Source organism: Ischnura elegans, chromosome 5, assembly GCF_921293095.1.
Source record: "Ischnura elegans chromosome 5, ioIscEleg1.1, whole genome shotgun sequence".
In the NCBI taxonomy this organism is placed as follows: domain Eukaryota; kingdom Metazoa; phylum Arthropoda; class Insecta; order Odonata; family Coenagrionidae; genus Ischnura; species Ischnura elegans.
The window spans coordinates 120,519,794-120,543,729 of record NC_060250.1 but is presented as its reverse complement, the minus strand read 5'-3'; the positions used below and the strand labels follow the sequence as shown (position 1 = coordinate 120,543,729).

Sequence of the window (23,936 nt, the reverse complement as noted above, 5' to 3'; positions counted from 1 at the left end):
AGTCCTGTTACACATCTTTTTTTGAGGTAACACACAACTTCTGAAATATTGTGTTTGTGTATAGGGCATCGTTTCTGTTTTAGTGATTTATATGGTAGTGATACGTCTTTAGTAATGTTACCTCATGTGAGCAGCTATGAGAACCTATCAGATGAATGTTGAAAACATGAAACATTTTATTGGGAAGATGTGATATTTTGTTGTGTTTCTGAGTTATGGTCTAGACAAGATATGTGATCAAGATCAATGCATGTTACAAAATAGAATATGCTAGGCAAAATCATGCGCTCAATTTTTTTCTGTGGTCCAAGATGAGAAAAACATTTATGGGCAATGAATTTTGTTTCTGCTTCTTCCTAATTGCTGTCTAACAAAAAAAATACTTTTACGTCAATGCACAATGGTAACGTTTAAATGAGTAGTTATTGAGAACCTCTGCTCCACCTGTATGAAATGTTTATCAGGTATTGTTGGACAATTGTATGCAGTATATTGATGAAATCTGCTGGATATAATAAACCAGCTACATACCTGTCTTTGAGTCATGTATTGTATTAAAATGAGTATGACTCACAATAATTTTTGCCCATTAGTGTTATGTCAGGAATTAGAAGAGTTAACAAAGCACAAAGTATGGGATTACTCACTTTGACTATATTTTTGACAGTGGTACCTGAAAGATATTAACCTATATCTAACATGTACACAATGTGATTAAGAGTTTTATTCTTCTATGATTTTTGTAGGCTATACATTTAGTTTATATAGAACAAGGTGCCTTCTACAGGATGATGTAGTGTGTTTAGCTGCACTGTATTAAACAGTGACTTTGTATGCAGTCATGTGCATGGGTGCAAAGTTAAATACATCGAAGGATGAGTTTCACCGTATAAAAATGTGCTCAAATATTTTTTCATGGCCAACTTCATCATTTGGTGTGTTTTATTGTTGTGTCTTATGACAATAACCTTTATTTATTCATTAGTTATAGACATTAAGCAGCCAGGTATGTAATATTTTAATATAATGGTTGCTGTACCAATGTTATGAGGCCAGCAATTTAAAATAGTTTACCAAGAATTTTTTATTCATATATTTTTTTATGTTCCTTCAAAATGTATTCTTGTTACCAACATAATTCTCTATTTTTTTGTTTCATTGAGGATTTTTACCTATATTTGTCAGTTTTATTCTATTACAGTCGAGGTTTGTAGTCGGAGGAGTGTGATCAATGTATCTCAGGGAAAGAACTTATGTGGTTATCATAGGGATTTGAATTTTAAATGTGATTAAAATTGCATTTACTCTGTTATTGTTGAATTCTGATATGTAACACCTGATAAATAAATGAATTCTGATGTTATTTGATGTGCTATACTTTTGTTAATATGCTTAATTTTTTTATTCCTCATAATTGAGTTATACTGTGTGGTTATTCTATGTTTCTCTACTTCTATAGATATTATTTGCTCTTCCTGGATTTGTTCTCCTTAATTAATTTTCAATAGCAATGTGTTTGAATTTCAAATCTGCGTAATTCACTGTACACTTTGAACTCTATCACTAATATGGGCATTTTTACTTCGTGCCAGTATATGTGCATATAAGGGGCTTTGGACATTAATATACATATATGGCAGTTTCTGGTTCTTCATACTAATGCTAACATTTCCTTTGACTAAAATTCTTCACACTTTTTATATGCAAGTAAATTTTGTAGTATGTTCTATTGTTACATAATTATTTCTTTGTTAAATATTTGGAGTTCTTCATACATCTCTCTGTTCGCATAAAAAATGTTCAATTATAATTTAAGTCACTAAATTTTGGTGTATCTATCATTCTAAAAAAAAACTTTTTTGCCCCCCCTTACCCTTAAATTCTACTGTTCCAGGCTTTCATTTGTTTATGGCAGTATTAGGTCCATGAATTTTCTGCCAAGATATTTGTGCTTTGGAAAAATGCATGGTAAAAAAATGTGTTCATAGATGATGGAAGTATCTGTGATTCATCAGATGACCCTTCTCTAAACATCCCCTTCATATTTATATCGATACCTCTCTCTCTCTATACCTATATATTATACCACAAACATGTGGCGGAAAAGAAATATTATTAGGACACCTTAGCCCATGAAATAAGATGAATAATCTAACAATATAATAAATTAAAGACGTGTTTATTTTCAAGTAGCTAAATAAAAAAAATACTGTGGGTAGATGATAAAATTGGACCTTACTATTGAGAATATGACAGAGGAGGTTGATATACAATAGATAACTTCAAGTCATGGGCACTAGTGGAAAAATCATCAGGGGGTGCATTTAGTGACGCCCCTGGGGCGTTATATTGCCAGGTGAGGCAATGAAGCTTTAGTTTAGGCAGTGAAGCAATAGCAGTATTGTTAAAAAATACTTTTTTTTCTTATTTGTATTTTTCCTTTTCCAAGTAGGTACACTGTTCCTATTCAAATTACAAAATAGTCTTTAAAGTCATTATGTATCCAAAATTTTTAATGAACCATGGAGGTGCTAGTGAACCCCTTTGCACCCCCCTACTGGAGCCCATGCTTCAAGTTCAGAGTTCGGCTGCCCCTCTTAAGGCCTGTTTACACGACACATTATAACGTACGAGTTAATGTACGTTTGCGTGAATGATTTGTGTGGACCGGAACGGAACATGTACGAATGCATGAACCAAATTAGAACAGGTTCTATTTTCTGTGCATGCATGCGCACAAGTTGGGTGGTTACACGGTGCATTTTGGCGTTCATACATTTAGACATTAACCCGTACGTGTTAATGTACCATGTAAACAGGCCTTTAGAAGCAAAAATCGCGAAAGTCTGTAAGCAATATCAGTATTGTATTGAAATGAAAGCATTCAACAAATTTTCTTTAAACCCACAAAAAATGATATGTATTAGTATAAGATATGTAACTAAAATTAAACTATTTTTTCAAATGACACAACTTGGCTTGCACCCCCTAGACCATGACTTGCCCCCCCTGGACCGTGGCCTGCCCCCCCTAGTTATGATCCTGGGTACACCCTTGTGGTGCCCTTTAATCCAAGGTAAAGGTCTCTGAATTGGACCTTGCCCACCTGAATGTCCGCTATCATTTCAGGCAACTAATTCATAGCAGTAGTAGACATGACAGTTTAACCCTCGCAAAAAAAACTTATGTTACGTTCATCCTTGTGTCGTACCTTGCAATGAAAAAATAGTTTGGCATAGTAAAGTTGATAAAATGTGCAGAAGAGTGAAATACAAGTATCAAACAAATTGGTTTTGGTATCCAGGGGTGGTCTGGGTGAATGAGGCCCGCGGCTAGGGCTCCCTCGGAAAATTTTAGGAAATTGCGTGCCCGGAAATGGATTTTGAAGCTATTCTGGCTATAAAACCAGTTAAAATGTAATTAAACTAGCAAAACGTCAAAAAAAAAATAGTGTAAAATGTGAGATTTTCACAGCTTATAAAATTAGGTTATACAAATCTAAAAAAAAAATCCAAAATAAGCCTTTCGAATAGCCCTTTCAAAAAAGACTCAAGTTCTTTTTATTTTCCGACTCCTTTGTATTATATATTTTTTAATCAGAACTTATTGCCCTGATTATGTAGTAAATAAAGCAAATTAATGAAAATGTAGAATTTTACAATTTCTAACAAACTTTGATCAAGTTTCTTGTTTTTATTACGCCTTTCATATACGCTTCAGGATGGACGCGAGCGTTGTAGGGGCCCCTAAGTTCGGGGGCCTCTGCGATCGCCGACCAGCCGACCATGTCAGACCGTCCCTGTTGGTATCACAAGTTCGAAAAAATAAATAATAATGAAAAAACTTTTTAAATTTTGCCGCCCTCTGAAACTTGACGTCCGGGGCATATGTCCCCACTGTTCCAGGCCTCAGGGTACCTTTTGGGGTTTATTTTTCAATTAGTTTGTCTTTGGCGTGGACTTAAAATCATATTCCGAGCATTTCGGCGAGATTTTGGGATCAGCCTTCGACCCTGCTCCCTTAGAACTTATTTTGTAGTTGGTACGTCAAAAAAAACTTCCTTTGGTTTCCGGAATCATTCAAATTCATGTTGGAATCCCTTCGATAAGTTTTCGTATCCTTTAGTTTTTTAAGACAAAGTTTACTGTACTCAACAACATTTTGGCGAATCATTTATTTCGGATTTCATGAAATTATAAACGCTATTGTTTCCAATGGTTTCGTCGCCCAAAATACTTACAAATAAGCAAGCAAAGAATTCAGATTCGTTTGCTGTAGATTCAATGTCGGTGAAGGATTTCTCCTATTAACACAATTTCCACGCTCTGAACTGCCCAGCGCAGTCGCAATTTAGTTTCTCCTTTCCTTTTGATTTATTACTTCAAATTGCACTGGCTGTATTTTTTTCTCAGCATTTATTCTTGGAAAACTCGACAGCGATGGCGTGGTTCGGTATGAAAACACAATCACCTAAGCCCAGTTTTTCCGGTTTGGGCGAACTAGCTGCATATCAATGTCTACTTCACGCAGTCCACGCTGAGTTTTCTTGAAACCTTTGAAGAGCGTGTAGAAAGTCGTGTGCCAGGCCATGAAACACTTAGAAAGTTGCGTCAGCAAACGCTCCTCACCAGCGCACCGATGTGGGTTGTAAGAAATATCGGCATCTCTGCCGGACTGCGTGCTCGAAGCGATCCGAATATTGCGAGAATAGTAATGACGGCACGAGTGAGACCGTAACCGAGTGGGCGGTTGGAGCGGATTTTTGAAGGTCATGATGAATGCAAAATGTTAGATGAGCGTGGGAGGGAGAGAGGAAACTTATATTCGTTTTGGAGTGGCCAGGAAGAGTTACAAACCAAGGGCGTACCCAGGATCAAAACCAAATAGAGGCAAGCCGTTGTCGTTCAAGTTGTAACACTGCAAAGGCTATAAAACCAAAATTTCAAGAAAATTATAACCGCGCTTAATTGGTTTATTGAATTATTTGCTCGGAAAAATATTTTTATTTTTAATTACTTGTTTAATACCACTATCACTTTTCGAGGATTTAAAGAAAATTTGTTCAAAAATTTCGTTTTGAACTAAATTTAATATTGCTTCTAGGGGGGCCAGTTGCCCCCTCAAACCCTCCGCAGGGTACGCCCATAACTACAGCGGGAGAATTAAGCTGAAACGAATGTGCGCTTCCGCTTGTGGAAGACAAGCGGAAGTTTCCATTTGGGGCGTGGTGGTTTTCATTATTATCAATATCATTGCATATCATCCAGTTAATATGTATTTGTGCCCAAGTGAAAGGATCATGAATAGCCTAGTGATTTGCGCCGTGGACCGGACAGAAAAATCGGTCATATTTGTGATTCTAGTGTAAGTAACTGAGACAGGCGAGATATATATTGGAAGGACATCGTGAGCTAACGAATAAGAGATTGCATTTTTTCGCGAGTTAATTACGTTACGTACAACGCGTACCGTGCACTGAAGTGTATTTGAGAATGACCTAACGCTCGAAGCGCGTTGTACGGTACGTTGTAATAGACTTGTGGAAAAGTACCGTATCTTTTTCGTTAACTTTGTCTTTATATAACTTATTACCATCGTCATAAGTAAATAATCCTGAGCATGAGCGAATCCAGGATAGGGATAATGTGAGGCCCGGGAGGTAACCTCCCAGGAGTAGTGGGGGTCCAAACAAAATTACCATTTTATCTAGCGTAAATTGGATACCCAATGGGGGGCTATAGTCCACTTGGCCCCCCTCTGAATCCGCCGCTGATCCTGCGGTTGATTTGCGGCAGCTCTCATCTGTAACTAATTCCAGGGCTTCCTTTAACTTATCTTCCTTCCACTTACCCATCGACCATTGTTCTTATCAGATAATAATGCCACACGATTTGACTCTGGGTGGCTCCATAATCTTCTTAGGCTTTTCAAAGGTCTTCTATTCTCTCCCACCTTCCCCATTAATCATTCGATCTTCATTTTATTCTCATTCTTCCTCAGATCCGTGTTACCGCTCTGGGAAGCGCTGGGCTTCACGTCAAAGTTCTTCGCTGGCCTTTTCTTTACGCTCTAAAACCTAAAATCCTCTCACCAAACGAATCAAGGGTAGGTCAGACAAAAAACTGTACGACTTTCAAATTTTCCCAAATAGCTGCATGGGTAGTTTCCTTCATCAAAGAAAACGAAAGGCATTGATTGCGATTCCTTACCCACCATTGGTGTATTCATAATATACAAATTATTTGGTTTTAGAAACGCAAGTTTAGACGAATGTTAATGGTCAATTTTAATCTCATTTGAAAAAGGCCAGATTAGCGCCCATGCAATGCCACTACACGCGACGTCACATGAATCTAGATTCTATACGAGTAGATAGGAGTTTTACAACGTCTGAGATTACCAATGCATGCATGAGGCACATATCTCAGGGAAACGTCTAAATAATCACCTATTAAAAATACCGAAGGTCGGAAAGTTTTCTTCGTTTGATAGGGTATTAATAATCCATATTTTAGCCAAGCGCTACCTCTAGCTGGTTACTGTGCAACCTGCTAGCAGCCTGCATCGTAGAGGCGCTCAAAGCCTCGCGCCAAGATGGCCTCACACGGCGGCAGCTGGAACCAGAATGACGTCACACGGACTTTTCCCAGCATTCATACTTAGCCGTAGCATTTTCGCGCGCTTGAAAATTTTCAATTTTTATTTAATCGCGAAAAATAGATATCGTCATTTAAAAACCTGAGAGCGTGAAGTGCGTACTCCAGGAGTAATAATCTTTCGATTTAGGCAGTGAAAAAATAATAGGAAACCACCCTATTCTTTTCCCTCCTGCCCATTCCTATATTGTCCATAATGTCCGTAAAAAAAGCAAGACTCCAGGGGGAGTGGTTCTATCATGTGAAGGAAGAAACGAATTTCAATTAATTCTTGGATCTCTCTATTTTCCGGGTTTTCGCCGCGTTTTGTTATCAGAGGAAATGGATTCATCCACGAATACTGAACGCCACGGAAGACCGCGAGATAACATTGAATATCAATTAAGTAAAATATATATTAGAGAGAAAATGTTCATGTTCGTCATGTTGGGATACTGGCCGTTAACCTGGGCAATAAAATTATTAATCCATTAATATGATAATTGATGACACTTTTTTATTTCCAATGGAAAAAGGAAAAACTTAATTGTGTGCAGATGATGGAACTATGGAAGTAGCCTGCGTGGTTCACCAAAAGACCCTTCCTCTTTTTCCTCCGCATTGTGCCTACTTAATGTTCCGCCAACCCCTTCACCCGTTCCAGTGGCGCCGACTCCATGGGGCCTGAGGGGGCCCGAGCCCCCTCAAAAATTCGTAATGGGTGTGAGGTGATGTCAGGCTTGTCGATTTTCCCCGGAGTGCCCAGATATCGAGATTCGAGTTATCAGGGTTCTAATGTTGATCTATTGACTTCTAAAATGCTTAAAAAAACTTAAAACTCACTACTCATAAAATTTCCCGGGGCAAGATCCCCGGTTTGGGCCCCCCCAATATTTTTTGTAAGTCGGCATCCCTGACCCGGTCTATCGTCTCGCCAAATTTTTGGATGCTCCCATAGGGCCTATCTGCCGTGAATTCAAGAGAGGAGGTTTATGTGGAACCTCGAAAGTTCAACTTCTTGTCATAGGCACCGGTAGAAAAATTGTTAAGGGGGTGCATTCAGTGCGTTATGTTGCCCGGTAGGACGATGAACCTTTTGCTTATACGGTGAAGAGATGACATTTTCGTTAAAAGGGAATTTCTTTTTAGTTGTTCTTATTTGTATTTTTTTCCCTATTCTAACTACACTGTTCGTATTCAAATCACAAAATAGTCGGTAAAAGTACCTCCCAAAATATTTCATTAGTCACGGTGCGGAAAGAAGACGAGAGAGGATTGGAGGCATTCGAGATGCGGGTATGGAGAAGAATAAAGAAGGTGAAATGGACGGAGAGGATAAGGAACGACGAAGTGCTGGATATGGTTGGCGAAGAGAGGCAGCTTTTAGATGAGGTACGGAGGAGACAGAAGGTATGGATGGGAGGAGTACTTAGCGGGGAGGAGATGTTGAAAATGGTGCTAGAGGGTAGAATGTTAGGGAAAGGAGGGAGGGGAAGGAAAAGGATAGGAATTTTAGATAGATTGAAAGGGAGTAGGCCTTACAGTGAATTGAAGAAGGTAGCGCTGGAAGGAAAGGGAGGCTCCCAGATCACTTCTTTAGTATATATGATTTTAACGGTCTTTTCGAATTTTCTATCAGTAGCCGTGAGAATGGGTAGCGAGTCGGTATCCGAAACGTCGACGCTCTTAAATAATCTAACCCGCGTGGTATCCCGAGAAGATTTTTTTACTTCTTTAGTACTCCATGGAAACCTATCTTAATCGGTAGAATATTGTAATAATAAACGGAGGTGTAAATGTACGTTCCCTCTGCATGCATTTAAGCACCATGCATTTAAGTTCAGAAAAAGTAAATATTTTTAGACGAACGTGATCCGAGCATTTTCAAACGCTGGTGTTCTGAGTATAAAAAAAACCACTAACTCTTGATTAACTTTGTGGTATTCCATTATAAGTTTTCCTGGATATCACACAATTACTTATACCACTTATTTTTAGTAAAAAATAAGTGGTATAAGTATATCCAGGAAAACTGAGTTCTAAGTATAGCCTCTAAGAGTTACCAATCCTAATTCAGGCAGTACCATGATGTCCCTTAATCGAGGTCGCTGAGTCGGACCTTGTCCACCCGAATGTCCGCTATCATTTCCAAAAAAGAGCAAAAACTTTGATGTTTTTATCGTAATTTTTTTCAGCTTTCCGTGACATAGATGATAATTGATTATCTACTCCATCGTAGTCATTTTGAAACCTATATATATGTATCTTCCTGTGATACTGATTGACTTGGCACGATTATTCGAACCGAGCCAGTCTTCACGCTTAGCTTCACCATGTGCAACATGGTGCTTACATGTGTGCTGTTTGGGCTTTTGGTGGTCTGTGCTAGTGGTGCTCCCAGGTCCGAATGTAACGATTCAAACTGTAAGCTTCCGGATTGCCATTGCTTCGGCACTGCAGTTCCTGGAGGCCTTGAGCCGAAGGATATTCCTCAGGTATGTGCTATTTTTTTCGTAGCACACTCACAGATTAAGTATGAAGAAAGTTTATATATTCCTTCCGAAACATAATATTATCTGCAGACCTTATTCTGTGGGACTTTCTGCTGCGGCAAGGTTTTTTTTTCAAGTATTTATTGGCAGGTTTAAAATTCCTCTTGGATGGCCTGGTGCATGGAGCAATACTTAACCATACGCGAATGCACACAAAAATTTATTGGCATTAGTTTTTTATGTGCACATTGTTTGTTTTTAGTTAAAAAGATTATTATTTAAGTAAAAAAATTCTGCTGGACGGCTGGAAATTCTAATTCCTTTAAACAGTTAATGTACACGATAAAACTTTCATATGGAGCTTCATTTTTTTAAGATAATAGTTGTCCCTTAGTCATCGTAGTGTGAAATTAAAAGAAAAGAACCGAAGAATTCTCTTCTGTAGAGTCCCTAATAATTTTATTTTATTTTTTTAATCGTAAATGTCGTTATTATCGTAAAGAAATTTTCAAAAGAAAATGTATTAGGAGAAGCAAATGCAAACGCGTTTATATTCTTGTCCACCAATAATTGATAATGTAGTGCAGTAGTTGAGCGCTATATTTTTTTTAGTCTTATTCACGATTGAGTTTGGGACTCAAAATCTGTGTTAGAGGTGGTCAAAGGAAGAATTATTTTGAAGAATCTTCAGTTGCTTCTTTATTCTGCCATTCGACGTACCCTTAAGGTCTTAACTCCTCTAGGAAGGATACCGATTTTCAAGGATGTCATTTCCGGATAAAAAACGGAACCTACGTCATCTCCTACTCAGGGTCATGAGTTTTTATTATTTTTTTGGTTTTATGGTGGGACTAACAAATTTTAACCAGTTTTCTCTATTCTTGCTATCACTTATTCAGGTAACTTGCTTTCTTCCCTTATTCAGCAAATAACCTTATTCAACTATACATACAGGCAAATACCATAAGTTGAATATTTCCCAATACGGGAATAACGTGTCAATTTATGTGAAAAAATGACCGTTAATTATCAAATTTCTCCACCTGTCATTTCCTGATATAAGGCGGAACCTGCGTCATCACCTACGCAGGGCCAATGCATTATTATTTATTTTATTTTACTTTTTTTTAGAATTTATGGTGGGACGACCTAAAAACCTTCATCCACTGATGAATCAAGGTGATACAGTTCCTATTAAATATTGTTCTTAACTTGGAAGCCATTCAAGTGGTTTAAGAAGGAATGGGGATGGAGCTGTGATCAGGGTCTTTCTTGAGTAGGGCAAGGGAGCAATCCCTGTCCCCTGGTGAGGGCAAGACCCTTCGGGAAAAATTTTCCCCAGGCCTATAAATATCTCTGAACGGCTCTGGCTAGAATACCAACCCTGAGCCACTAAAATGGAATTAGTTATGTTCACCGCAACATTGATTTTTTCGGAAAAAAATTTCTTTGGGTGATGATTAAATAACTGCATGTCTTAAGATATAATTATTTTCAAGTAATTAGGCTGTTTTTTTAATTATTTATTGACCTTCTGTGCATAATTTTAGCCGATCTGCCCTATTCTTCTTAACGCCCATGAATGTAACTTGATTCCTCCCCCTATTCAACAATACATACAGGCAAATTATCTGAGACCATTTGTTGAATATTTCCCAATAGGGATATAACGTGTCAATTTAGGTGATAAAAATGCCCGTGAATTATCAGATTTCTCCACCTGTCTTTTCCTGATAAAACGCTGAACCTGCGTCATCTCCTATTGTCTCGGATGTGTCAAGTGTACCGGGAATAGATAGTGTCCCAACAATCTGTCTGGCTGTGATTGATCATAATAATGAGCTGAATCATTTTCGTTATCTAGCGAAATGTTCCGCGTGAATATTACTTGATCCTCCACTATAAATGCTCCATGATAATGTCCAATTGAAGTCACCATCTCTGTATCTATGCCTTTTACAGAAGTCTCTCTCAGCTAATTCTTCTATGACCAAATAGCCGAAATAAAGTGAGGATCGATAGCCCTAGGAAAAAGTCATTTTGTTGTGTTACACCTGTGACTTGTTTTTGACTAACTTTTATCCTCTAGATAATAAAATTACCTCAGTTTTTATCCATCAATTCAAATTTTTAAGCCACAGGATACCATATTTTTGTCTCATTCGTCATACAAAATTTGCAAATGAAGGACTTTAAAGGGAAAACTAATATAGTGTCCATGCGGAATGATTTTAATTTATACAAAGGTACAGATGCGCGTGAATTGAAAAAAATATATCCGTGTAGGCAACCCGCGCAACACCAAAGCTCTCTTACGAAGTAAATTCAGGGCTACATGCATGCGCTTCACTATAGTACCTCCTGCGTAACTAGACTGCTATGCACCTGTCGCTGGTGTCCCATATCGTCAGTTTCCCGGCGCCAGTCGTATAAGGTTAACGTCAGCCAATTGGAGAGCAATGATGCATCCTGTGATCGACGCTCAATCTAGCAGAGAGTATCGCAATTACGCAAGGAATAGTAAAAAAGCTTGATGTAGTAGGAGAAAACCAACCACAGTTTTGAAATCATCATGCTTATTTTACCCAAACCAGCTCAAAAATTGAATTCAACAGAATGTAAGTCAAAAATTGTTACCCAGTGTAATGGGCCAAAATCTGAAAACTTAAATTGAACTGAAAACAATTAGAATGCTGGTCGCTATGCACGGGAGCAGTTGAAGCCCGTTCGGACACGCCGAACATGGCCGACTCCCGTGTGTTTTAATAGGTAAAATGAGCAAAAATTGTTTGGAAGAATAGTTTATATTCCCTACCATACGCTATTTGTTCTATTAAAAAGTTAGGAAAATAATAATAACCAACACATATCAATTAATAGTTCATATTAATCATATATTAGTCTTGAGAGTTCTGCATCATTTGAGAAGTTCTGAAAATCGTCAATTTATCCAAATAAATGGCAAAAAATGATAAAAGATTGCAAAAGTTATGTGTTTAATAATATTGATATATGTACGCGGTATTTCTGTATTGTCGTTGTGACCTCTTGGAGTCCTTATAGTGGTTTTTAAGTCTCTGTTCTTCTCAATTATGCTAGAAAAAGGACATTGCATTTAGACACAGGCTATGCTGCTGCTCATGGCGTCGTGAAGTTAAGTTAATGTACATCTGCATAATACCCTGTGAGCCACTTCTAGGGTGTTTGGCTGGGGGTTATCAATCACCAACATGCAGGAGGACCGCCACATGCACTCCGCACGGTGATAGAAATAATACGCATTATAGCAAAATATACGTGGACATTCCTAGAAATACAAAACTTGCCCAACGGTTTGCAATCCCTATAGGTAAAGATCTACTGTATAATTACCTTTGATATTTTGCATTCACGAGCAAAGCGTTTGAATAATTACGATTAGACTTTAAACCTTAACCGGTGACGTGCGGTCTGAGAGACCGCTGCGTTTCTAAAATTATGAATATTTTCAAAATAAGATTTCAAAATATCTCTAATTCTCGTTAGCTTCATATTTTTGCATAACAAGGACATCCCACTCTTAAAATTTAACGTTCCTTTTATTAATTTCTGTAAATTTGCAATTGAATTCGATTAGCGGTCTGTGAGACCGCACGTCACTTACTAAGAATGCATCAAGAAAAGTAATAAGCGGGATAAATTTCATGGCTACTTACTACTTAGCCTTCCAACTTTAACATTTAAGGCCTTTTTTGAATCTGGCGAAATATTGATACATAAATATAATAATTATAACTCAAGTGTTTTTGGCATCAGTTTTTTGATCCTGCTTCAAATCACAAATTTTGATGACAAATTGGTTCGTATTGGGAGTGTAAAAATTTTAATATAAGTTTTAAAATAGTTAAGCATTCAAGGAAAAATTAAACAAAACGATAAAAATGGCGTAGCAATATTTTATGAATTTTTGATTTATTGCGGTCTCGCAGACCGCACGTCACTGGCAGTGTAACAAGAATTTTACGTCACTGGTTAAGGGTTTACGTTATGGATCTCTCCATTATTCCATTTCCTTTCCAGCTGGTAATGCTGACTTTTGACGATGCGATTGATGCCACAAACTACGATGACTTTTACTCGAAAGCGTTCGTCAATCGTCGCAATCCCAACGGTTGCAACGTCTCCGCCTCTTTCTTCACTACACACGACTACAGTGATTACATGAGGACCTACGAGCTGTATCGAATGGGTCATGAGATCTCCCTTCACAGCATCACGTAAGTTCCGCTCCCATTCACTGGGTACGGTCATTGCAGTCCTTCGCAATATTCCCTTTACTTCTTAGGAAACCCTTTCTTAAAAATGACTATGATGGAATTTAAGTTTATATAAAACTTTGACAAGCTCTTTCGGCGTATAAACTATGAACTGGTAACGCCCGAATCACTGTAATACCGATGTGTGATGTGCAATTTGTGTTGTATTGTACATGCACACTGTTCGCGAAGGAATGTGTCATAATGAGTTTATTGTTGTATTGAATAGTCTCTCGGTCAGGGTCTTATGAATGCAAATGAATAATTGTTATAAATTTAATTGCCTAGAAAACCTTGATTTTTTTAGGCGAAACTGTATGGAATTTGCCTAAGATTTCTAAAAATTTGAGCGAAAACTCTGTTATTCCGCATTAAAATTTATTTGCGGTCAATTTCAACTTTTTCTAGTCACCATCTGACTCATCTCAATTCTATTTCTCTATCATCTTTTAAACTTTCTGTTGCAGATCTATCTCATGCCTGAAATTGAAAGTAAACGCTGAAGCATGTATTTTGGGAACAAAAATTTTACTCGGTGAAAATCTTGATCGGGAATTGAGCCAGGATGCCCTGTATCAGTGCCAGCAACCTTGGCCGGTTGGATGACATAAGCTTGATCACTTCAGTTCTGGTCGAGATTAATAAAATTTCCTTTGAGTTTTCGCTCTGCGAGCTCACTCGGGTTAGACTCAGTCACTGCTGAGTAGTACGTCGTTACTTCCTATATTAAGTTTACAATGGTGTCTTATGGCAATTTAAACAGTAGTTATTTATCATCAGCAATTCATAAAAAACATTTTTTCGGTATCAAATCACACACGACCAATCGCAGGTTTTGTTGGACAATTCTTTATCAAAATTTCCTGATTTCCGCGAAGGATCAATTTATCAATTGGTAGCAAATTTCAGTTTCTTCCGAATGAGATTGGATTTTTATCCTTGAATCCCTTTTAAATAAGTATCGATCATGGAAGTAAATCTGGACCATAGCTATTGCTTTTCCAAAAATTATTCTCGTGACCCAAGGTTTTATGTCCCGCCAAATTTCATAAAACATTTATGTCATGGAACACTTTGTTTATTATTATTCCTCTATGCTCATTAAGGAAATAGAGCTAGCAGTTAGCACCATACAAACGCGATGTGTGATGAATACATTTTTGGTTTCCATAGTTGGAATGCCTTCGCAGCAACTTTGTTCGCCACACAAAGCGTTTGTTTTCCTTGGTGAAAATTTTGAGCTATAAAAATATGGATTCCCCTGAAAGTGTTGACCACTGAGGATAACGGAACTTCTCACATGCTGCGAGAAGTAGGTACACGGTATGCGCCCGTCTCTTCTGGATCTCAACCTCAGTCGCTTAACTTTCAACTTAGAAACGAGTGCTTTTAAATGAAACATTATCGATGCACAAGACGTAAAGTGAGGATTGCTGTTTCCGCGCTTAAGGAATTTACAAAAACTAAGGAAAAATGCTCTTCAAAGAAAATTAGTGGGCTGTATTGTAAATGCGATTTTAATGTACAAGTGGACTCTTCAAAGGCACATGAGCGTCTGTGAAGGCCGTATTACACAGGGCGTTACAATAACGCAGTTTATCACTGGAAACTTTTTTGCAATTGTGAGAATGCGAGCTCGGAATTAGTGTAGGGGCTATTTTGCCATCTCGCAATGCGATGCGAGATGGCAAAAGAGCCCCTGAATAGCATTGAAATTTGTTTCCCAGGGACCTAATTCCAATTACCAAGTATTTTGCAAATTTATCTCCATATCCGAGAAAATAAGAGATAAGGGTAAATTTCATGTTTTTTTTTGGTAGCGGAAAGTTTTGGGAGGAAGAATTTCGCGCTGCCGCGAGATTCCTCCAGAGAGACCTGAAATTTTCTCTTACTCGAGAAAGGAAGAACCAAACAATGAGAAGTGATGGAGCAAAGATTTTTCTCAAGGTACTGTATGCAGCGTTCCGGAAATTGCGCGCAGAAACGTGCAACGCGTAAATCCGCCTCAAACTGCAATCTGCACCCCCTGGCCGCGTAGCTTATATGGTCTAAGCTGGTCACCACCCACAGCAGACAAATAAAACAAAACACTAACGAAGATTTCATTCCATTCAATGGCAGGCAAAGGAGCGCTTTACGACCATCTTGGCACCAGCAATTTCAACTGTTGATGTAAATGGTTATCGTTTCGCAGGCACCGGACCGGCACGGATTACTGGGCTACAGCCTCAGTGGAGCAGCTTGAGAAGGAATTTATTGGCCAGGAGGTGATGCTGAATAAATTTGGACTGATCCCGAAGGAAGCGATGAAAGGGATCCGAGCTCCTTACTTGCAGAATGCAGGGGACAACACTTTCGAGATGCTGGCTAAGAACAACCTCAAGTGGGACTGTTCGTGGCCCACGGGGCAGAATGAGATCAACCAGATCCCATGGCCATACACTCTGGATTTCAAGTCTCCACAGGTATCAACCTATTAAAAATTTTATGATGGTAAATTTATTTAGTGTAATACTTTCATTCCTATATGCCGTTGGTAGGAGCTTGGTGGCCTAAGGCGGTCCAAAAAATGAAAAAAGCTCAAATTTTTCATGTCGCCCCCTAATTCAATGGCAAATAGATTGAAAACTATTTTTGTAAAATTGAAGATCCATACGCTCACAAAAGCTGTTCCTCATGCAGTTAAATTTTTTTACCTTGCCCTTTACCTAGCCTTTTTATTCTAATTGGTGGGGGTATGTAATACGGATCGGGGGACAATTTGAAGATGCACCTTGGCAACGGATGATTTCTATCAAACTAATTACTGAGTCTTGGGGTCAAATTCTGGGAGAAGCTTACTAGTATCCGCTAACAAAAACATCGTCGAAGTACGAGATGGCCTCCCCTAACGTAAATATTCAGTAACACACGATGAGGTTTATTTTGTGGTGGTCTCTATATTCACTCATTCTTTTGACAACAACAAATTCAGTTTGATATTTTTTTTAATAAAATGACTTTTGAATATTGCTATTTTTTCCTTTTCCATATTTTTTTTATATTTTTTTAAATACCAAACATATTTTTCTATTTTTATTATATTTATTAGGTTCCTTTAAACCTAAATGTGGAGAATTCGTTTAGGAATGCACTTGAGAATTTTCATTTTCAGAGAGAGAAATAAGATCATATTCATCAAAATATCATTACAACTTGTGAGTCCTTCATCCTGTACTTAGTTTTAATTTTATTTTTAAGTCTTCCCTGCCTACCCATCATTTTTGATGCTTTCTTTCATCCCTCGGGGTGCAGAATCTGGAGATTCAGGGGTTGAGTCGCAATACGCGTGGTAGTTACTCTTCCATTCAGTGCATTCATTCTTATTAGTTCTTCATTTCTGGTTACTACCGCGTCGACTGCTGTGGCGATGAGAACAGTTTCGCTGCCACTACTGCCAGCATCTTCAGGTCGGTTATGACGTTGACGATTCTCTCTGAAGAGGGGTACTCTTTATTCTTCGGCCTGAAGACGCTGGCGTTAGTGTCAGCGAAACTGTTGTCATCGCCACAGCAACCGACACGGTAGTTACCGGAAATGAAGAACTAGCACCTCTAATAGATATTAACTTTTTTTACTTTCTCATAATATCTCAATCTAGATAGCACATTTGTAAAGTACTAAAAAAGCTGAGAAGAATGATATAAAACACGAAGTACTCCGATCATAAATAACGAAATGGTCGAAAGTTATTTTAGTCGTTATACTGTGTTTTGTTTTACCTTTCGATCATTTCGTTATTATGATCGGAGCACTTCGTGTTTAATACCATTCTTCTTAGCGTTTTTATTACTTTAAAAGAATGACATTTAGATTGAGATATAATGAGAAAGTAAAAAAGGTTAATAATTCTTTTAGAGGTGCTAGTTGCCTTCGTCGGGGGAGGAAAGGGACGGGCGAACGGACCCGCCACCTACCTGTGTCTGTCGGTCCCAAAACAGTTTTTTTGTCGGTCCTTTCCTCCCCTCCTTTGCTCGCGGCTCAGGTACTTCGCGGGCCCGTGCGCCAACTTACGGTATACACTCTACGGTCTATTATTGGTAGCTTTAATTATTTTCCAATACGACCTGCCTGCTAACTCATCCATTGTCATTTAGGATTGTCCAATTCCCCCGTGTCCGCAGAAAACGCACCCGGGCGTTTGGGTCGTTCCAATGGTCGACTGGATGGACGATGATGGGGTGCACTGCTCCATGGTCGACGCCTGCACATAGTGAGTGCATTATGACATATTGACACATATCTAACCCATAAGCCTATGGATTACATTTTTTATTTTTCCGGAACTCTGTCATAGAAATACTACTGCGAGCGAAGAAACTTATTATTATTATTTGCCGGCTTCGGTAGCGGCGGGTTAACATCTTCGCCCGCAAAATAAGAGGTCGCGGGTTCGAGTCCCGCCTGGGTATTTTCCCCCGTCCAGGGCATGGTTGTTCGTGTACGTTTACTTGTTACAGCCGTTGAATATCTCGGTATGAAATGGCAAATAATAGCTGTATCCGGTGGTTTGAAAATAAAATAAAATAATAAAATAATGTTTAAGAGCATTGGGCATGATTACCTCAAGTTAAAGTGGATTGGCACATAAAGTGAGGCACACGATAAGATATGAAAGTTGAGCTATATGGAACACTGCCATAAGAAAACCATTGGAACCGCATTTCTAGCTCTTCGTGTAGGCAGTCTAAATATAACAAAGGGGGAGTAGTGTACTGGCCAGTACATCTCGGAAGCTACGAGTGCACATAAATTATGCGTCAGCGGTTTATTAGCCATTCTCAAACCAAGTTGTTCTTCGTAGTCTGCTAATGACCATTTCAGCCATGTAACAGTAAATATGGCCTTCTTAAAATGTGTACCATACCCCCTCTCATCGTACACAGAAGACTTTTAACATTTTCACTTTGAAGCATCCTGACGTTTTCAAAACTCGAGATAAGGACTGACATAAGATTCCCTCAATTTTAGGACTGTAAATAAAATGCAGAGGAAGAAATCTTGATGAAGATTTTATGCTAAATTAAGATTTGTTCAGTATTTACGTCTTTCTTTCTCTAGGCGTTAAAGGGAATAGTTATGTTTACTATCGGATACTCTCGTATTCCATATAATTGTAATGTTGTTGCTATAATTGTTAATAATTCCGACGTCAGTACCATTATTTAAATGCACATAAAACTTATACCATGTTGACGGAAGCACAATCCCCTCTGGTGCTCTTAATTTTTCCCGATCCTTACGACGGCTGGAGTATTATCGTAACCATGGTCACCATTCTCAAGGTTCCAATCCTTTGAGGAGGCGTAGGTGACATAAGGCGTTAAAAATATCTCAAGCTGGTCTCTTTTTGCAGCATCACCGATGAGGACAAGCTGGTGGAGTTCATGAAGGCCAACTTTCACCGCCACTACGACGGGAACAGAGCGCCCTTCCCATTCTTCCTGCACGCCGCGTGGTTTTTGGCCATGCCCATGAGATTCGACGCCTACAACAAGTAAGCATCTTGTGACTTTCCGGATGAAAAAGTAAACATAGTTGATATCTCGCAATTGTCAGGCCACGCCTTGAATAAATGTACAGCGAGCATATGGGATCCGGCGCAGAAGGACTTAATCCATGAACATGATAAAATACAAGGGAAAGCTGTAGAATTCGTCAAATACTGCTACGAGTGTACACAAATCGTTACACATATTTTAAATGAATTATGCTGGGAGACGCTAGAGACACATACGCTAATCGCTAGGTTTCCTTAGCTTGAGCAATTAAGAATAGATATCTTTCAGAACAACATGGAGGACATCATATTAGAACCCAACTATATTTTCAGAACCCACAGAAACGATAAAAGAAGCGAGATATTTTGCCGAACGGACAAGTATAGCAATTCCTCAAGTGGCTTAAAGGATTTCAATAAATACTAGGTGGAACTTAATTTTTTGTTAGCAGCTAGTGTCCTATTACCAGTGGGTTAACCAGGAATTTCGTTCGGGGGGGTTCCAAAATAAGGGGGGAAATTTTTGAAATACAGGGTACTAAGGAGAGGGTTTTAAACTAATTTAAACACTTTTCATAATTTAAAAAAACTTCATTTTCCAAAGAAATCTTTTGTATATTCATGATTTTTCAGTAGTTTGTTTTCTGTTATGGAGCAAAGTAATTTTTTTTAATATTTCGGGGGGGTCCGGACCCCCCAGACCTACCCCCTGGCTACACCAATGCCTAATACCCCCGACCACACGCCTACTTAGGCTGTTTGCGGAATAGTACGTAGATGACTGTGAGTGATCCCGATCGGCACGTCGTATTTTATATTTTTTCCGTGTTGTATAAATTTGCTTAAAACTTCAGCTATCATAAACAAATATTTCAGGTTAAGTTTGTGGATGCCAACGAAATATTAATAATGAAAAATAATTTTCTTGAAATCAGTACTTTATAAACCAATCCAGGTTTAAACACTGTTTATCCCCCTGGACAAAGGCACTACTACTACGTTCGAACTCAAGTAAGTTGTTAAAGTAGAGTGTGGATTTGAAAAAAGTTTTTTAATCATGGACTTAGCTATGATCATACATGCTCTACATATATACTCTCTTACATATATACTATAGTCATATAAACTGTATGGCTATGATTTTGAAGTTTTCAGAGTAGTTAAAAGCACCACTTTTAGATAAATGAAGGAGGATACACATGGATTGAATGCAGCGAATACCGAACTAGGCGGGGGAGGCAAAAACCCTGTAAGAATGAAGAATGTTAAAGCAAGCAGGGGACGGGGAGGAAGAGAACACACTTTATAGGTGAAATGAAAAGGAGTAGGCTTCATTGTTGATTGAAAAAGGGAAGTCCAAATAGGGAGGGGTTATCGGACGGGGTAATTCTTAAAATGGACCTTATAAAGCTAACCTTAACCTTACTTAAATACTTAAACTAATTTGTTGATTGAAGTAATTAAATTTATATTTAGCAGAGACCTCTGTCAACGTTAAATTTTATCCGCCTGTGAAATATTTAGATCGGAGAAAATACTAAGGTAAAGTTTTTAACCTTTAGACACAGGCTATGTTGATAAAGATCTATTATTTGTGCCCTGAAATGTTTTCTTGTGATTATTGTTGATTTCAATTGATTTTGACCCAGTAGTGCATCGCGAGCAATGGGTGGTTCATTATGACTGATGAGCCCTTTCAATGCTAACTCGGATATGCCGCTTTGTAAGTTAGCTTGTGCATTCGAAATGAGCCATGGATACATTTTTTCCCGATCGAAATTCTCTACCACCGAAACCAATGCTAGGTACTTCTGATGGACCAAGGAGAGAGAATTTTTCTGAATCATGAAATTCGTAGCTTTGAAATTTAGCGTCATCTATTGATGTACCCTTAGATGTATTCATGGGAATAGGCCTTCTACTAAGAAACATATGCAGAAATAAATTAGTAACGCATTTTTTTAAATTTAGATGATCAAAAACTTTTCATGTGCATGAATGCTTTGAGTGCACCTTGTGATTCCTGGATTTTTCACCCTATAAGTTTCTTTCGGGCCCGCTTCCAACCTGTGCAATACCGTCGTTTGCTTTTAGGCGGTACTTTAAAAAAATGATAGAATCAGGATTATTTGAAGACAGATATTTCAACGGCTATATTTTTGGTGTTGCACTGTACTGAAGAAATAATGGTACTGGTTTCTCCCGGTTGCAGATTTTACTAAGCATATCAAAATAATGAAATTAATCGATTTTTATTCTTCTTAATCTATCACATCGATGATGGATTCCATTCTAAGATTATCAATTAGAATTAAATGCATATCCTGGCAGACGCTATAACTGTTTCAGCCCTAGATTTTTGGGCGTGGGTATATTATTAAATTATTTTCACTATCTCAAATTCTTTGAGTGGAAACTCGAAAATAGGCTATTAAAGGCCCGAAAAACTTAACACCTAAAAATAATTCTTGATCCCAAATTGCGGCGGGCACCAACAAGACCCGTGGCAACAGGCGTGACCCTCAGAAACCGAGAAAAGTCTATTTATTTATTTAATTATTCAAAAACAGACGATTTGACCTTTACATTGAATACAAAACTTATAGTCCGCAGCTTTAACAAACATGCAATATAAAAAACTAGTTAATTAATATAAAATAAGATTTTGTGATCATATAATTGGTCAGCTGATCCCTAATTGCAGTTTTTTAAATTAATAGAGTGGTCTCGATGGAAGAAGGTTCATTCCACTCCCCGTGAAATCTTGGAATAATTGCCACATTCATGACCGACTGATGCTTGCTGCCTATGATTTTTTTCACCCCAATCATTTTCCCCGAGAAATTCCTTCGTGGCGTACGGGTGGAAAAGATAATGAACTCACCAAGTTCTAAATCATCACAGGTTCCTCGACTATTTGGAGACCCTTAAGGACGTGTATGTGGTGACCGTTTCCCAAGCGCTGGAATGGATCCAAAACCCCACGCCTACATCGCAAATGGGTGACTTCTGGAAGTGCTGGGAAGTGCCTGAGGACACTTGCAAGCCGATCGAGTGTCATTTGACGAGGGAGGACGTTGGGGAGGAGCGGTATATGGAGATCTGCTCCCCCTGCCCTGCCACCTATCCGTGGATCGACAATCCAGCCGGCAGTAAATGAAGAAGGTCCGCCGCCGTAAATGAATTAATGATCTGACTCGAAAGATGATCCTCGGGTTGAGCTTAAGCGATTCTTATTTACTGTTTGTTGATTAAATGTTTTTTGTTCTTCTAATCACGTTTTTCTCTGGTATTCTATATGATCCTTTTCAAATATCATTGCGACTGGCCCAGTCGTGCACGCTCGGGATGTTTCGGGCAGCGTCGCTGCGAGAGGTGGGACCTGCAACAATAGGGGTGTGGAATGGGGAGGGAGAGAGAGAGGTAGGCGCTGCCATGATTTCTCAAAAGGCTTTGTCAGTGAATGGAAACGAAAGACTGTCTCAAAAAGCACCCTTTCCTCTTGGCAACACAGCTAATTTACCCACGAATCGTTCACCACAGAGGCCCGAAAGCGACTGAATTTCCCGGAGTGTAAGCTCCGTCAATCGCATTTTGGTTGATTATTTGGAAGTCACGTCCACCCTCACCCCCGAAAAACTTTGTCCTGCCTCTTAGTCGCAAAAATATTTGAAAGTAACTCCGAAATTTAATCATTATTATCCGAATATTCTTTTTCGGACGCCTTAAATTAAGGAGTGTTAAAACAATGTTGTGTGACCCCAGGAGAAGCCCTCGATCATTCCCACAAATAGAAACCTTCGAGTGGAAAGTGATCCAGGGAAAGAAACTCGACTCCCCACCCTGAGAAAGTTAAATTTACGCGCCTGTGCCCAATTCTGGGGTGAGCTCTACCCTAACCTAACCAGACCGACTTTCGGGTCAACTCACTATGGGAGTAAAGGAGTGATAATGGTGGGCCAGGAGTCCGCCACCCCCCGAAATGAGGGAAATAAAGGCAAAATTAAGCATTCTCATTCTAATATATTGTCATTCTGAGTATATTAAGTGTACCGTATTCTGAATTAGTTGAATGAATCGTGCGTGAAGACATGGCCGCGGAATGCGGTGATACTCATAGGATATGATTCGTATACATTTAAATGTAAAATATCATGGGATATCTTCCCTGATAAGTTAGCCTTAAGGCCAAACTGATGCTTTGAGAATTGTTGTTCCCTGTATATGGGAGTGGTTCCCGAAATAAGTAAATACGAGCGCTACTTCTTAAATTAGTGTCACCTCTTATCCTCAATACTCTGCCACCCCCTATTGCATGTTCATTTGTGAAACCTTTCAATGAAAAATTCTTAGGAACAAGATCTAATTGGGGAAAAATTCGTGATGGTTGAAGTTTGGCAAGACCTTGGAAGTGAGAATAGTGCAGAGGACGAATGATCCTCTGAACATGTAAAATATTAACTCATATTTTGGCTGCTTTTCTCTCTCTGGGCCATTTTTAAGAGAATTGCTGTGAAGTTTGATGTGAATTCCCTTGGATATAAATATAAGGTGAAGTGGACGTGAAAAAGGAGAAATGTTTAAGTACAGAGACGCTTGCTGTTTGGAAAATTGTATGTGAGCTACTTCAAACAATTATCTGGATCACTAAGTAGGTAGGTATTAGGAGGAGGCGACAGCTGACGTCATTCGTTCCATGACGGAAGGGTAAGGTAAGGAAGGGTGGAAGGAAAGACCCGTCGCACAGTGGGCTGAAATCGAAAAAAGCTGGACAAAACCTCAAAATCGATTTTTTTTTGAGTGCGGAAATTGAAACTTTGCACAGTTGTTGTCAATACATTAGCAAATTTTATTACGCAAACCGTTTTTCATAGGTAAAATCTTTTAAACAAATTACTTGGCCTCAAAGTTGAACAAATTTCTCAAAAATTGGCCTCATTGAATTTTTTTCGGAATTCAACTGTTCAATGTTAAA

At 38.6% G+C, this 23,936-nt stretch overlaps 1 protein-coding gene across 1 annotated transcript; it reads left to right on the top strand.

Moving 5' to 3' along the window:
- Positions 1-8,910: 8,910 nt before the first annotated feature.
- On the top strand, positions 8,911-22,235 carry LOC124159485 (chitin deacetylase 7-like). Its single transcript, XM_046535316.1, has 6 exons — positions 8,911-9,130; positions 13,187-13,383; positions 15,617-15,887; positions 17,559-17,674; positions 18,818-18,958; positions 21,866-22,235. Exons 1-6 carry the CDS (start codon positions 8,969-8,971, stop codon positions 22,119-22,121), a joined length of 1,143 nt encoding a protein of 380 aa, XP_046391272.1. The 5' UTR covers positions 8,911-8,968; the 3' UTR covers positions 22,122-22,235.
- Positions 22,236-23,936: the final 1,701 nt, after the last annotated feature.

Excerpts from the sequence above, each read along its gene's own strand:
- LOC124159485 (XM_046535316.1), top strand. The coding sequence starts at position 8,969 with ATGTGCAACATGGTGCTTACATGTGTGCTGTTTGGGCTTTTGGTGGTC. Across the intron at positions 13,384-15,616 it reads ATCTCCCTTCACAGCATCAC|GCACCGGACCGGCACGGATT; the intron begins GTAAGTTCCGCT and ends ATCGTTTCGCAG. Across the intron at positions 15,888-17,558 it reads TGGATTTCAAGTCTCCACAG|GATTGTCCAATTCCCCCGTG; the intron begins GTATCAACCTAT and ends ATTGTCATTTAG.